Genomic DNA, 13203 nt, shown 5'->3' on the forward strand with positions numbered 1-13203 from the left:
CTTCAAAGAAATATGGCCTATTGACACAAGTTTTTGTTACACCACACCACACAGTGATCTTAGGACTATACAGAGGAAGTTCATACAGTTCTTTAGGATTTGTAGCTGACCAATATTGAAAGTTCTGTTTGTTTACACAACCATATAGATGAAAATGCGCCTCATCGCTCACCGTTAAAATTTTTTCATCTGTCATCAAATCAATCATTTGCTCTGAAAATGCTTTTTGCTTTGCATAGTCATTGGGCTTTGACTGCTGAACAATAGCCATTTTGTATGGATGGAAATGCAGAGTGAACCGCAAAATTCGCCTTACCAAGTGGTCAGACATATGCGAAGCAGCAGCTTGTTTACAGGTCGGCTGCCAAGGCTTTCACAGCTTCTCTTACTCTATCAATATTCCCTGGTGTCCGGGCTGACCTTGGATGGGCTGTCAACTTCCGTTTCAATGCTGAACTGCTAGCTCTGAAGTTACTCACCCACAGCATAATTGTGTTGCATGTCAGAACCTAAATTAAAACACCTTCGGAACTGCCGCTGCACAACAATGCAGGAATCGCCACTTTTAGAAAATGCCTCAACAACAAATGCGTGATGCTCAACCAATCACTGCTCCAAGGTTACTAAAAATGTTCATGAGTAGGCTCTGAAATGCGCCTATCCCCTACCACCTAATCGCTGAACCGCGCAGCAGCGAAAATCATAATATCATTTTGTCACTCCTTTTATAACATTAATAATGACAAGATTATTTATTTGTAAGTGTCAATGAGAGTACAGAAGATTTTGCAACTCTGACTTATGAGGTATATATCCAGAATTTAACTACCTAAATGTTCACTGACTTCACAATATCCACGGGTTCATGGTAGTGAGTTGCCTGGTTTGTGTCAGGCTATGGCACTAAATAGTAGCCCATTGTAATATTCACTGTTCATTTATGACAATAGAGTATTAATTCAACAAAAATATACAAAAGGAACGTGTGTGTGTTAACCCCCCCCCCCCCCCCCCTACAATTGAATTTTGATGTTTGTCACAATTAACCTGTCACCATTTCAAAATAACAGTAACATTAGCAAATATCACATTTGGAACACCCAACAGAAGACATCTCTTATTAAGAAGTGACCTTTAGTATCACTCAAAAAGCAGTGTCCTTTATGTCTACAAATTATGCAGTGGCATTTGTGTATTAAAGTTGCTTACAGGTGGCAAAAAGAAATTGTATTCATTGTATCCTACATCTCAATATACACAGTAGAGAAAAGTCTCAAACTCTCTCTCTCTCTCTCTCTCTCTCTCTCTCTCTCTCTCTCTCTCTGTGTGTGTGTGTGTGATACAAATAGAAAGATGTCACATGTACAGGGTGGTAATAATTAATTTCCAGTTTGAAAATGGTGTAAAACAAGTGTGAATATTCATGGAACATATAGCAAGCAAGTTTGCTTTCCTGTTCTGCATTGACATATCCTTTGTAACTGGGGAAACTACTAAGTACAGATTTTATATTGTAACATCCCATATTTTCAAATGCTATAATGTATCAATTCTATATGTGAGTTATTCAAATCAGATATTGCTTTAGTAAACAATGACATTAAAATTAATGAAAATTTTAATGTGTTTGTTGTTTATTATTAATTCCTGATAGTGCAAACAAAGGCTGATTATTGCTAAAATCACATTTGCAACATGTAAGGAAAGAGGGGCAGAGGGGTCTTGAAGGTAACGTAGAAACAATTTTAATATAACTTCTTCCAACATTATAAAAAAGTTCCTCAGCAGGGTCTGTATAATTGTGTTATATGATTCAGTCTGCATCCTGTTGATCATTGTGGCTGCGAGGCTAAGTAGAAAGTATTAGACAACTGAATTCAAATCCAGAATTCAGTACTCATTTGGTGCTAGGATTTTTTTTTTTCTGGATCTTATTGCATCATTCACTTCCATAAATAGTTTGCAGGTGTGAAAAATGCCAAGCAGCACCATAATTTGAAATGCACATTGAATTGTAAAGCCTTTGTTATTAGCTGGGTATGTCAGTCCGAAGATCAGAGAAAGACAAAGCCTTAGTACAACCATTAGGACTGTACCTAGGAAAGCCACGGTGCTCTAACCACCTTGAGCTTGAGGACAGCTGTAACTACACCTATTAATCTAAAGAAGAAAGTAAAGCACTTAAAGACAAAAAAATAGATATGAAATATCTCAGAGATAATAGGTGAGCCTAACAAGTCATTGACTTTGGTGAATAAATAAAACTAATTGTTGTGTATTTGAGGATAAAAGTGTTGATTGCAGTGGTTAAAAGTTGTTATTGCTTTACCTTGACAGTTTTACTTATCATTTCTTGTATTATCTGTTTCAGAGCCGGCTGTGAAAGTACCAATTGACACATCAAAAGCCATAAAGTAAGTGTTGTTTATAATCTTCTGTTGTTTATAATCTTCTGAAGCTGTAGCTTCGTTTGTTACCAATTTTTTCTTTAGTGTGAGAAGTGAGTGAATTCTCTCCTGACATAGGCCATGTTGGCAAAATCTTGTATAGTATTTGTGGATACATAATGCATGATTTATGTTTTTACTCAGTTGGGATATGTTTGTAAAATGATATATTGGAAATAATATATATTTTGGCTACATCCATACAGTGGATATTGTCTAAAGATGAATGAATAAATAAATAAATAATCTTAAATATATGCTACACAGATCACAAATTAAAACATGTATTTCTATTTCCTTTTCATTTTTTATACAGGGCTATTCAAAAAAAAAGGAACAGATTTCAAACATTTATTGCTTCCAAACTACAAAACATAGAAACTCGATTCCAACATTCGCGGGAAGAGAAGTTCAGATTTTATGCATTCAATGTGAGCACCATGTGTTACACAACAAATATTAAAACAGTTAAAACAGTTGCTCATTTCCTGCCAGCCACAAAGCAGCTGATCTCTCATTATCAAATTCACAGCTTCAACAATGGATGCTACAGACTTTTAAGAATGTCAGCCATAGGGGGGATTAAAATATAGTCTTTTACGTAACCCTATAGGTAAAAGTCACAAGTTGTGAGGTCTGGAGAGCTGGGAGGTCACCGACAATGAAGTTCATCTTGTGCTCCTCCTCTTCCAATCCATTGTCCTGGAATGGTGTCATTCAGGTAACGTCGGACACGTTTAGAGTAATGAAGCATGGCACCATCTTGCATGAAGACAAAGTCATCTGAATCATCTTCAAGTTGAGGAAATAAACAGCTTTGAAGCAAGTCTAGATGGATTAGTCCTACCACATTTGTCTCCATGAAGAAGAAAGCAACAGTGCCAGTGCACCCATGATTGGAATGTCTATCAGGACTGTTCAGATTTAAAATTGTTGTCTGTCCAGGAACGTTGGAATTAAGGTGCTACCTGTTGTAATTTGGAAGATATAAATTTTTGAAATCCATTCCTTCTTTTTGAATAGCCCTGTATTTTGATTGCTTTTCCTCTCTTCTCTTCCCCAATCAAATATCTTATTGGTGTGTATTTCATGTGTAATTTCATAATTATTTTTAAATTGCAGTTCTATCAAAGGTTCTAATGAGATGTTTACAGTGGTAGTTTATAGTACAAAATTCTCTCTCACACACCTTATGTAGCCATGAGCAGAATAAGTAATTTGCACTCACTACCATATGGCTACAGTATCCTACACTCATGATCAGTATCAGGAGGAGTTTATTTGTTATGTAATAGTAGTTACTGCTCATTACGTTCTTCAAGCAACATCAGTGTCAACGGAAAGCTTCGGTATGTTCCCCATTCCAAACAAAATTATTTTTAAGGTGAAATTTCATACGTCCATTCAACAGAGCAGTTCAAAATTAGTCTAATACAACATTCCATTTATTGATGTGCATGGATGGGGACAGTAAAACATGAAGAATAGTGAGTACTCCAGCAGCAACAGTACAGCCCTGGCCCCCATTGACTACTACAGCTGCGCAGAAATGCTGGTCAGTCACTGCTGCAGTATTGATTATTCCTTGTTTTTGACTGTCACTGTTAATACATAATAAAGACTAGACTAATTTGGGATTGCTGTCTTAGATGGGCACTTAAAATTGCACTTTAAAAATAATTTTGTTTGCAGTGGAAAACAAACCAGTGCTGTTGATGCTGGGCATCTAATGAAAGACGTGATGAGCAGGAAATGTTTGGGCTGATTCTAGATACACACTGCAAAAATGAAATTGCAGATATCTGCCAAAACACCAGAGAAAATGTGCCTGATGACCCATGTGAGACACACCTGGGATAAGATTATCAATCTTATCTTGGTGCAATTTATTGCCATTGTGGTTATTATTGTAATAACTCACTTTTTCTGCAACACAAATGCATACTATATTGATTGTAGTCTGAATTTATTCCTGTCTCTGTAGAATCAACCACCAGTTAACTTCTATATTTCATGGCTCGATTTTTGAAGTCTAAACTTACTTCAGCTTTACCAGCACCCTAAAGACTTACAACGCCCACAATTCCATGCTCTTTGTGAAGAAAATATTTATTTCAAAATAATAATTTCATTAAGTCAGCTACTTTGCAGTTAAATATTAAATGCTACTACTTTTAACAAGTGACTTTTACCATTAATAGCATAAGGATTTTTTTATAACCACTGAAGATGTACATTACTTACTGAAGATGAATTTATTAAACATCTTATGGCAACCACTGTTGATGCTTAACAAACTTTCTTTTGTTGGGTGTCTGACATACAAATGCCTTATAGTACTGCATGTCAGTTGAATAATGTCAACAGAAGTGTCATTTCACCTCACATATTATTGGCTAGTTAACTTTGAGATGGATATTGTCCCAAAAACTTGTAACTTTTAAAAGCTGTTTAGATTAAAATTTCACTCACATATTTCACATTGACTGTCTATGAATCAGCAACCAGACATTGCTGAAAGCATAATAACCTTCCATCATATTTTGTAATAATTAACATGCTTCATTATTACACATTATTATTATTATTATTATTATTATTATTATTATTATTGTTATTATTATTCATTCATTCATTTCATTGTTGCCCTTATGGACAGTGTTTGAACTCGAAAATCACATGATGACACAATTTTCACTTCTTTCCTTTCTTCCTCTTCTCTTCCCAAAATCTCTTCATCCTTTGGCTGTGCTCCTGTTTCCTTTGCTCTGTCCATAATGTTCCTGTCTTCTTTCTCTCCTTTACAATAAATTTTGCACTCCTAACTTTGTTTCTGAAGTATTTCCTGTCTCCTATCATTTGCCTGTTGATCCCTATCTGCCTTAAGTCTTCGTCTATTTCATGATACCAATTTGTTTTCTTGCTTGAGCTGTTTACTACATCAAAAATTTTCTTTGTAAGTCGGTTGTTGTCCATTCTCTGTATGTGCCCATAGAAAGTTAATCTGCGTTTTCTGATCGCGTCTGTTAGTCTGTCAGTGTGCTGGTACAGCTCTTTGGTAGGTCGCTTCATCCATATGCCATCTCTGTGAATTGGTCCAAATATTTTTCTGAGAATTTTGCGTTCTATTTTTTCTGTGTCTATGATGCCTGATGCTCCAATTGTGGTTGTTTCTGACGCGTACAATGCTTCTGGTAATACAACTGTTTTGTAGTGCCTAAGTTTGGCCTGCCTCGATATGCTTTTCTTATTATAATGTGACCATGTGAGTTTGTATGCCTTCTGGAGTTTCTTCGTTCGTTCCATGTTAGCCGCCTTGTTTGATCCTCCCATTTGTATGTACTCCCCTAAATACTTAAATTTTTCGACTCTTTCTACGGATCCATATACAGTATGCATGGTGTGTACATTGTTGGTCTGTCGTTCCATATATTGTGTCTTCTCGTAAGATACCTGCAGACCTGTTTTGGCAGCTATTTCATGCAAGCATTCCAGTGCTTCCTTTGCCTCCTGTGTATTATTGCTGAGTATGGCTATATCATCTGCAAATGCCAGACATTTTATGATTGTTTTGGTTTCACGTGTTCTTCCCAGCTGTATTCCTTTAACTTGTTCCTCCCACTGCTTGATAATTTTGTCTAACACCATGTTGAACAGGATTGGTGAGAGCCCGTCTCCTTGTTGGACACCTGTGTGTATGTGGAAGGGTTCCGAAATTTCTCCCATGAACTTAATCTTGGAGATAGTGTCTGTAAGCGTCTGTTGTATAAGTGCCCTGGTTTTTCTGTCGATACCATATTCTTCCAGCACGTCAAAGAGTGTCTGTCTGTCTATGGAATCATATGCTTTTTTAAAGTCCACAAAGGTAACTACAGTGTTTCTTGCCTGTCTGACTTTCAAAAGTGTTCTCAAGTTCCAGATCTGTTCGATGCATGATCTCCCTTTTCTGAAGCCTGCCTGGTATTCCCCAATTTGCAGATCTGCTTGTGGTTCTAGTCTGTTTAATAGCGCCTTAGAGAAAATTTTGTATGTAACTGGTACTAGCGAAATGCCTCTGTAATTGTTTGGATCTGACTTATCACCCTTTTTATGTAATGGATGGATCAATGCACATTTCCATTCCTCTGGCACTTTCTCTGTGATCCAAATTTCAGAGATAATCTTATGGATTTTTTTGGTGATGTTTTCATCTTGGAGTTTCCAGATCTCGGCGATAATACCATCTTCTCCGGCAGCTCTGTTATTTTTCATTTGTTTTATGATTTCCTCTACCTCTTCTATTGTGGGTGGATCAGAATCGGCATTAGGTGTGGTCTTTTGGAATGTTAATTTTCCTGTAGGTTTTTTGCAATAGAGAAGTTTATCAAAGTAATGTTTGAGAATTTTACAGTTTTCTTTTGTGTTTGTTTCCAGGGATCCATCTGTTCTTCGGAAGCAGAGGCTAGGGGGTTGATAGCCCTTAATATTTTCTTTGAAAGTTCTGTAAAAATTTCTTGTGTTATTTCTTTTGAAATCTTCCTCAATTTCTTTTAGTCTGTTATTGTCATATGCTCGTTTTTCCCTTCTGATTTCCTTCGATGCTAGTTTCTGAACTTCGTGAAATTCTTTCCATGTTTCTGAATTTCTGTAGCTACTGAACTTGTCCCATGCTTGCTTTCTTCTCTCAATGGCTTCATCACAATTTGCGTTCCACCACCTATGTTTGCGTTTTCTAGGTGGTTGTCCCCAGCACATAGACTTCTGAACTGCCTTCGCCAGATCTGTCCATGTGTCTATTGAATGCCTATTAATTTCTTCAACGATTTTATCCCTGTTTATCTTCAAGTATTCCGGATCAGGTTTGACTATTTTGTTTTGCGCTGTCTGTTTCAGTCTTGGGATTGGCCTAATCTTAACTTGTAGCAAATAATGATCAGACTCGAAGACTCCTTTACGTGTTCTGACATTTAGAATTTCCCGCGAATTTTTCTTGGATATGGCCACATGATCAATCTGAAATTCTCCCCACACTGTGTTGGGTGCTTTCCATGTTGTAAGTTTTCATCTTGGTTTTTGAAATTGTGTTGACATGATTTTGAGGTTAAAGTTTTGACAATATTTTATGAGGTGTTCCCCATTTCTGTTCGTGCGAATATGTGCTGAGTATGGGCCTGTTATTTCTCTGAATTTTCTCTCCTTACCAAGCTGCGCATTGAAATCACCCATTAGAATTTTCACATGTCTTTCTGGTACGTTGTTAGTTACTTCCTCCATGTCTTCCCAGAAGTCTTCAATTTCTTGTGGCTTCTTTCTGTTATGGTCATTTGTAGGTGCATGTGCGTTGATAATTGTGTATGCTTTATTACCTGATTTGAAGGACAGTGTCGAGATACGTTCTGATATTGAATTGAAGTCTATGATGTTATCCATGACTGATTTGTGTACTGCAAACCCTGTACCAAACAATAATGGTGTTCCTCTTCTGACAGCAGGTTTACCTTTGTAAATCCTGTAATGTTCTGTGTCGAAATGGTTTTCATCTACGAAGCGCATCTCTTGAATGGCAAGAATTTTGATGTGAAATTTATCTAGCATGTCTGTCAGTTGTTTTAGTTTTCCAAGTTTGAACAGAGTGTTTGCATTGAGAGTGCCAAGGTAGTGCTTGCGAAGAGGTTTTGAGAAGCTCCGACTCTTCTCCTCATGATGTTCCTGGTCCCCCAGAATCCGATGACCAGGAAAGTCCAGTCCGTTGACTGGGGCCTGGGGTAGCGGATTTCTTTCCATTTGTTCCATCATGATTACTTCAAGTTGAAGTTCGTTGTGGTGACCCTTAACAAGATCACGGTAATTGCAGACTTGATTGTTGAGATCAAGCCATATTTCACTGCCGCACCAACTAGGTAAACAGACGCAGACCACTAGTCGCTGGATACCAGAACAGACACTAATGGATTTCTTGATGTTGTGTGTTTGCTCCGCGAGAGCTATTTTATTTCGCTCAAGTCCGCCGGCAAGCCGGTGAGGACCCCCCTATCCGCCACCTGGGACGCGCCACATCGGAGTATCACCTCTCCGCCTGCTACGACACCGTAGTAGGTTCGTGGTGTTATTATTATTATTATTGTGATTCATACTTTGAACAGGCAGCATTTCCTTGCTTGTTGTAGGTCCAGTTTCTGCCCATTTGCAGTATACTACTTATCAGAGCTATCGGAGTACATTTTTATGTTTGGCTTTCTGTGGTTTTCTTTCATCACTGAAGATGATTGCTGGAATTTAATAGTATGGAAAAGACAGATTACTACTTACAGTAAAGAAGATGCATTAAGTTGTATACAGGCACAATAGAAGACACTTACGTAAAGCTCTCAGCCCCAGCCTTCATCAGCAAAAGAGAAATGCACATGATTCATACACTTTGGCAAGCACACCTCAGGCATGCGACGGCCAACTCCAGCATTTGGGGCTGGAGTTGGCCGTCGTTTATGCGTGAGCTGTGCCAGGTTGCGTGTATGAAAGGCGTGTGTTTCTCTTCTGCTGATGAAGGCTGTTTCCGAAAGCTTTATGTATGTGTCTTTTAATTGTGTCTGTCTGCAACTTAACATGTCTTCTTTATGGTAAGTAGGAGTCTGTCTTTTCCTACATTGTTGTCATTCCTGCGTGTAGTTTCTATTGTTTGACTGCTGGGATTTATTCATTTTAATTATTTGTGTGGTTGAACAATGCATATGCAAAATAAAAATATATAAAAGTACAACATATAGGCTTCGATCCACATATTGAGCAGTGAAGCCAGCAAAGTACCAAAAGTAAGATGTATATGAAGTCTCAGAGCATTCCAATGTATTTTCACTGAGGTCATTTATTGGGTAGATGGAAGTCTTGTAGATGGTTATGGTGACATAATTTTTCCCATTCTCATACTGTTGCTTGGTTTTGCATTTGGAAAGAGCAAGACTCAAAGGCTTGTCTGGTCATTTAGGTTTTCCATAGTTTCCCTAAATCGACTAAGACAAATGTCAGAATGTTTCCTTTGAGGCCCTGGGCGTGCGGGATATTTGTGTATAAGGAAGTGGCATCAATGGTTACAAAATAAATAAATATATATATATATATATATATATATATATATATATATATATATATATATATATATATATATATATGGTTATAATAGAAGGAAACATTCCACGAAGGAAAAATATACCTAAAAACAAAGATGATGTGACTTACCAAATGAAAGTGCTGGCAGGTCGACAGACACACAAACGAACACAAACATACACACAAAATACAAGCTTTCGCAACAAACTGTTGCTTCATCAGGAAAGAGGGAAGGAGAGAGAAAGACGAAAGGATGTGGGTTTTAAGGGAGAGGGTAAGGAGTCATTCCAGTCCCGGGAGCGGAAAGACTTACCTTAGGGGGAAAAAAGGATGGGTATACACTCGCACACACACACATATCCATCCACACATATACAGACATATATCCCTTAAAACCCACATCCTTTCGTCTTTCCCTCTCCTTCCCTCTTTCCTGATGAGGCAACAGTTTGTTGCGAAAGCTTGTATTTTGTGTGTATGTTTGTGTTCGTTTGTGTGTCTGTCGACCTGCCAGCACTTTCATTTGGTAAGTCACATCATCTTTGTTTTTATATATATATATATATATATATATATATATATATATATATATATATATATATATATATATATAGTTATAATAGAAGGGAACATTCCACGAAGGAAAAATATATCTAAAAACAAAGATGATGTGACTTACCAAATGAAAGTGCTGGCAGGTCGACAGACACACAAACGAACACAAACACACACACACAAAATTCAAGCTTTCGCAACAAACTGTTGCCTCATCAGGAAAGAGGGAAGGAGAGGGAAAGACGGAAGGATGTGGGTTTTAAGGGAGAGGGTAAGGAGTCATTCCAGTCCCGGGAGCGGAAAGACTTATCTTAGGGGGAAAAAAGGACGGGTACACACTCGCACACAGACACACATATCCATCCATACATATACAGACACAAGCAGACTTGCTTGTGTCTGTATATGTATGGATGGATATGTGTGTCTGTGTGCGAGTGTGTACCCGTCCTTTTTTCCCCCTAAGATAAGTCTTTCCGCTCCCAGGACTGGAATGACTCCTTACCCTCTCCCTTAAAACCCACATCCTTCCGTCTTTCCCTCTCCTTCCCTCTCTCCTGATGAGGCAACAGTTTGTTGCGAAAGCTTGAATTTTGTGTGTGTGTGTTTGTGTTCGTTTGTGTGTCTGTCGACCTGCCAGCACTTTCATTTGGTAAGTCACATCATCTTTGTTTATATATATATATATATATATATATATATATATATATATATATATATATATATATATATATATATACACACACCTTCGTGGAATGTTTCCTTCTATTATAACTATATATATATATATATATATATATATATATATATATATATATATATATATATTTATATAATTTTTTTTTAATTGATTACAGAATTATCCAAAGAGTTGTCAACATTTTTAGGAATGAAGTTCTGTTTTACCTTCTTCTGACATTCATGCTTACAAAGGGACTGTACAAACTTCCCCTTACTGATTTGATTCATACTGACAGGGTTAGTAGGCATGACTAGGAAGACGTGACTCTCAACTGTTTTCAAGAAGATCGAGATTGAAAATTTTAGATATGCTCATATACTTTGTATGGTCATAAATAGTCATGCAGTCTGTAGCCAACGAGTAAGCATGCAGTTTCATAAGTGTGTGGTCTGTGGTTCGAAGCTCACTGCTGGTACTTTTTTGTTATTCCCATGTAATTCTAACAACAGAAATATTCTGTGCAAAATATCTATATTTAATGATTCATATATTGTTTGTGTAATATTTGTTCTGAAAAAAGAGAAGGAGCTTTTTTTGTAAGGAGGTAGGAATTAAAAAAAAGGATACACAATAACTTTCAATCAAGTCAGCATAGTTGTTTCATTTACACTGAAGCACCAAAGAAACTGGTATAGGCATGTCTATTCAAGCACAGAGATACGTCAACATGCAGAATATGGCAATGCAGTTGGCAATGCCTAAATAAGACAACAAGTGTCTGGCACAGTTGTCAGATCGGTTACTGCTGCTACAGTGGCAGGTTATCAAGATTTAAGTGAGTTTGAACTTAGTGTTATAGTTGGCGCACAAGCGATGGGACGCAGCATCTTTGAGGTAGTGATGAAGATGGGATTTTCCTATACAACCATTTCACGAGTGTACCGTGAGTATCAGGAATCCGGTAAAACATCAAATCTCTGACATTGCTGCTGCTGGAAAAAGATCCTGCAAGAACAGGACCAACAGTGACGGAAGAGAATTGTTCAACATGACAGAAATGCAACCCTTCCACAAATTGCTGCAGATTTCAATGTTGGGCCATCAACAAGTGTCAATGTGCAAACCATTCAGCGAAAAATCATCAGTATGGGCTTTCAGAGCCAGAGGCCCACTTGTGTACCCTTGATGACTCCACAATATGAAGCTTAATGCCTCGTCTTGGGCTATCAACACCGACATTGGACTGTTGATGACTGGAACCATGTTTCGTTGTCGGACATGTCTCATTTCAAATTGTATTGAGCTGATGGACGTATACGGGTATGGAGCCAGTGTCATGCATCCATTGATCCTGCATGTTAGCGGGGGACTGTTAAAGCTGGTAGAGGCTCTGTAAAGGTGCGGAGCATGTGCAGTTGGAGTGATATGGGACCCCCGATACATCTAGACTCTCGCAGATGACAAATACGTAAGCATCCTGTCTGATGACCTACATCCATTCATGTTCATTGTGAATTCCAACAGACTTGGGCAGTTCCAGCAGGGCAGTGTGACACCCCACCATCCAGAATTGCTAGAGTGGCTCCAGGAACACTCCTCTGAGTTTAAACGCTTCCGCTGGCCACCAAATTCCCCATAAATGAACATTATTGAGCTTATCTGGGGTGCCTTGCAACTTGCTGTTCAGAAGAGGTCTGCAGCCCCTTGTACTCTTAGATTTATGGACAGCTTTGCAGGATTTGTGGTGACAATTCCCTCTAGCACTTCTTCAGACATTAGTCGAGTCGAAGCCACATCGTGTTCGGCACTTCAGCATGCTCGCAGGGGCCCTACACAATATTAGGCAGATGTTCCAGTTTCTTTGGCTCTTCATTTATATTATTGTGTATACATTTGTGACAGATACAATACATAAAATATGCTTCAGGGTGATACTGATCATAGTAACTTGGGAAATATACATATTGTGACATACAATGCATGTGATGAATGCTGAATTTTTTATTTGCATGATTTTTCAGTGTGTCGATTGCAAAACAAAATTTGGTTTTCATCCATAAACAGTTCTAGATCATCACACAATGTAACGGCATACAACACTTATTGAAGCATATCACTGAATATTGCCACTGACGGCTTATAGGTTATGCTTGATTGAAGTTTTATGCATTCTTCTCTAGAAACTATCTCCCTATTCAGTTTGATGATGTACGCACAATTTTGCAGTAGTTTTATAAAGTTCATCACCCGCATTTTTATAACATCTACATCTACATGGATACTCTGCAAATCACATTCAAGTTCCTGGCAGAGGGTTCATCGAAACACCTTCACAAATCTCTATTATTCCAATCTCGTATAGCAAGCAGAAAATCTCGTATAGCGTGCTGAAAGAATGAACACCTATATCTTTCCGTACGATCTCTGATTTCCCTT

The 13203-nt window shown here is 37.9% G+C and overlaps 1 protein-coding gene across 1 annotated transcript in view; it reads left to right on the forward strand.

Annotated features, from left to right (window-relative positions):
- Nucleotides 1-13203, forward strand: part of LOC126092070 (serine/threonine-protein kinase/endoribonuclease IRE1) — a 150262-nt gene that overhangs the window by 22545 nt on the left and 114514 nt on the right. The window contains exon 3 of the mRNA XM_049907487.1: nucleotides 2372-2414. Coding sequence (XP_049763444.1) covers nucleotides 2372-2414 — 43 coding nt within the window. The remainder of the gene's footprint in view (nucleotides 1-2371; nucleotides 2415-13203) is intronic.

Source organism: Schistocerca cancellata, chromosome 7 (genome assembly GCF_023864275.1).
Source record: "Schistocerca cancellata isolate TAMUIC-IGC-003103 chromosome 7, iqSchCanc2.1, whole genome shotgun sequence".
NCBI lineage: Eukaryota > Metazoa > Arthropoda > Insecta > Orthoptera > Acrididae > Schistocerca > Schistocerca cancellata.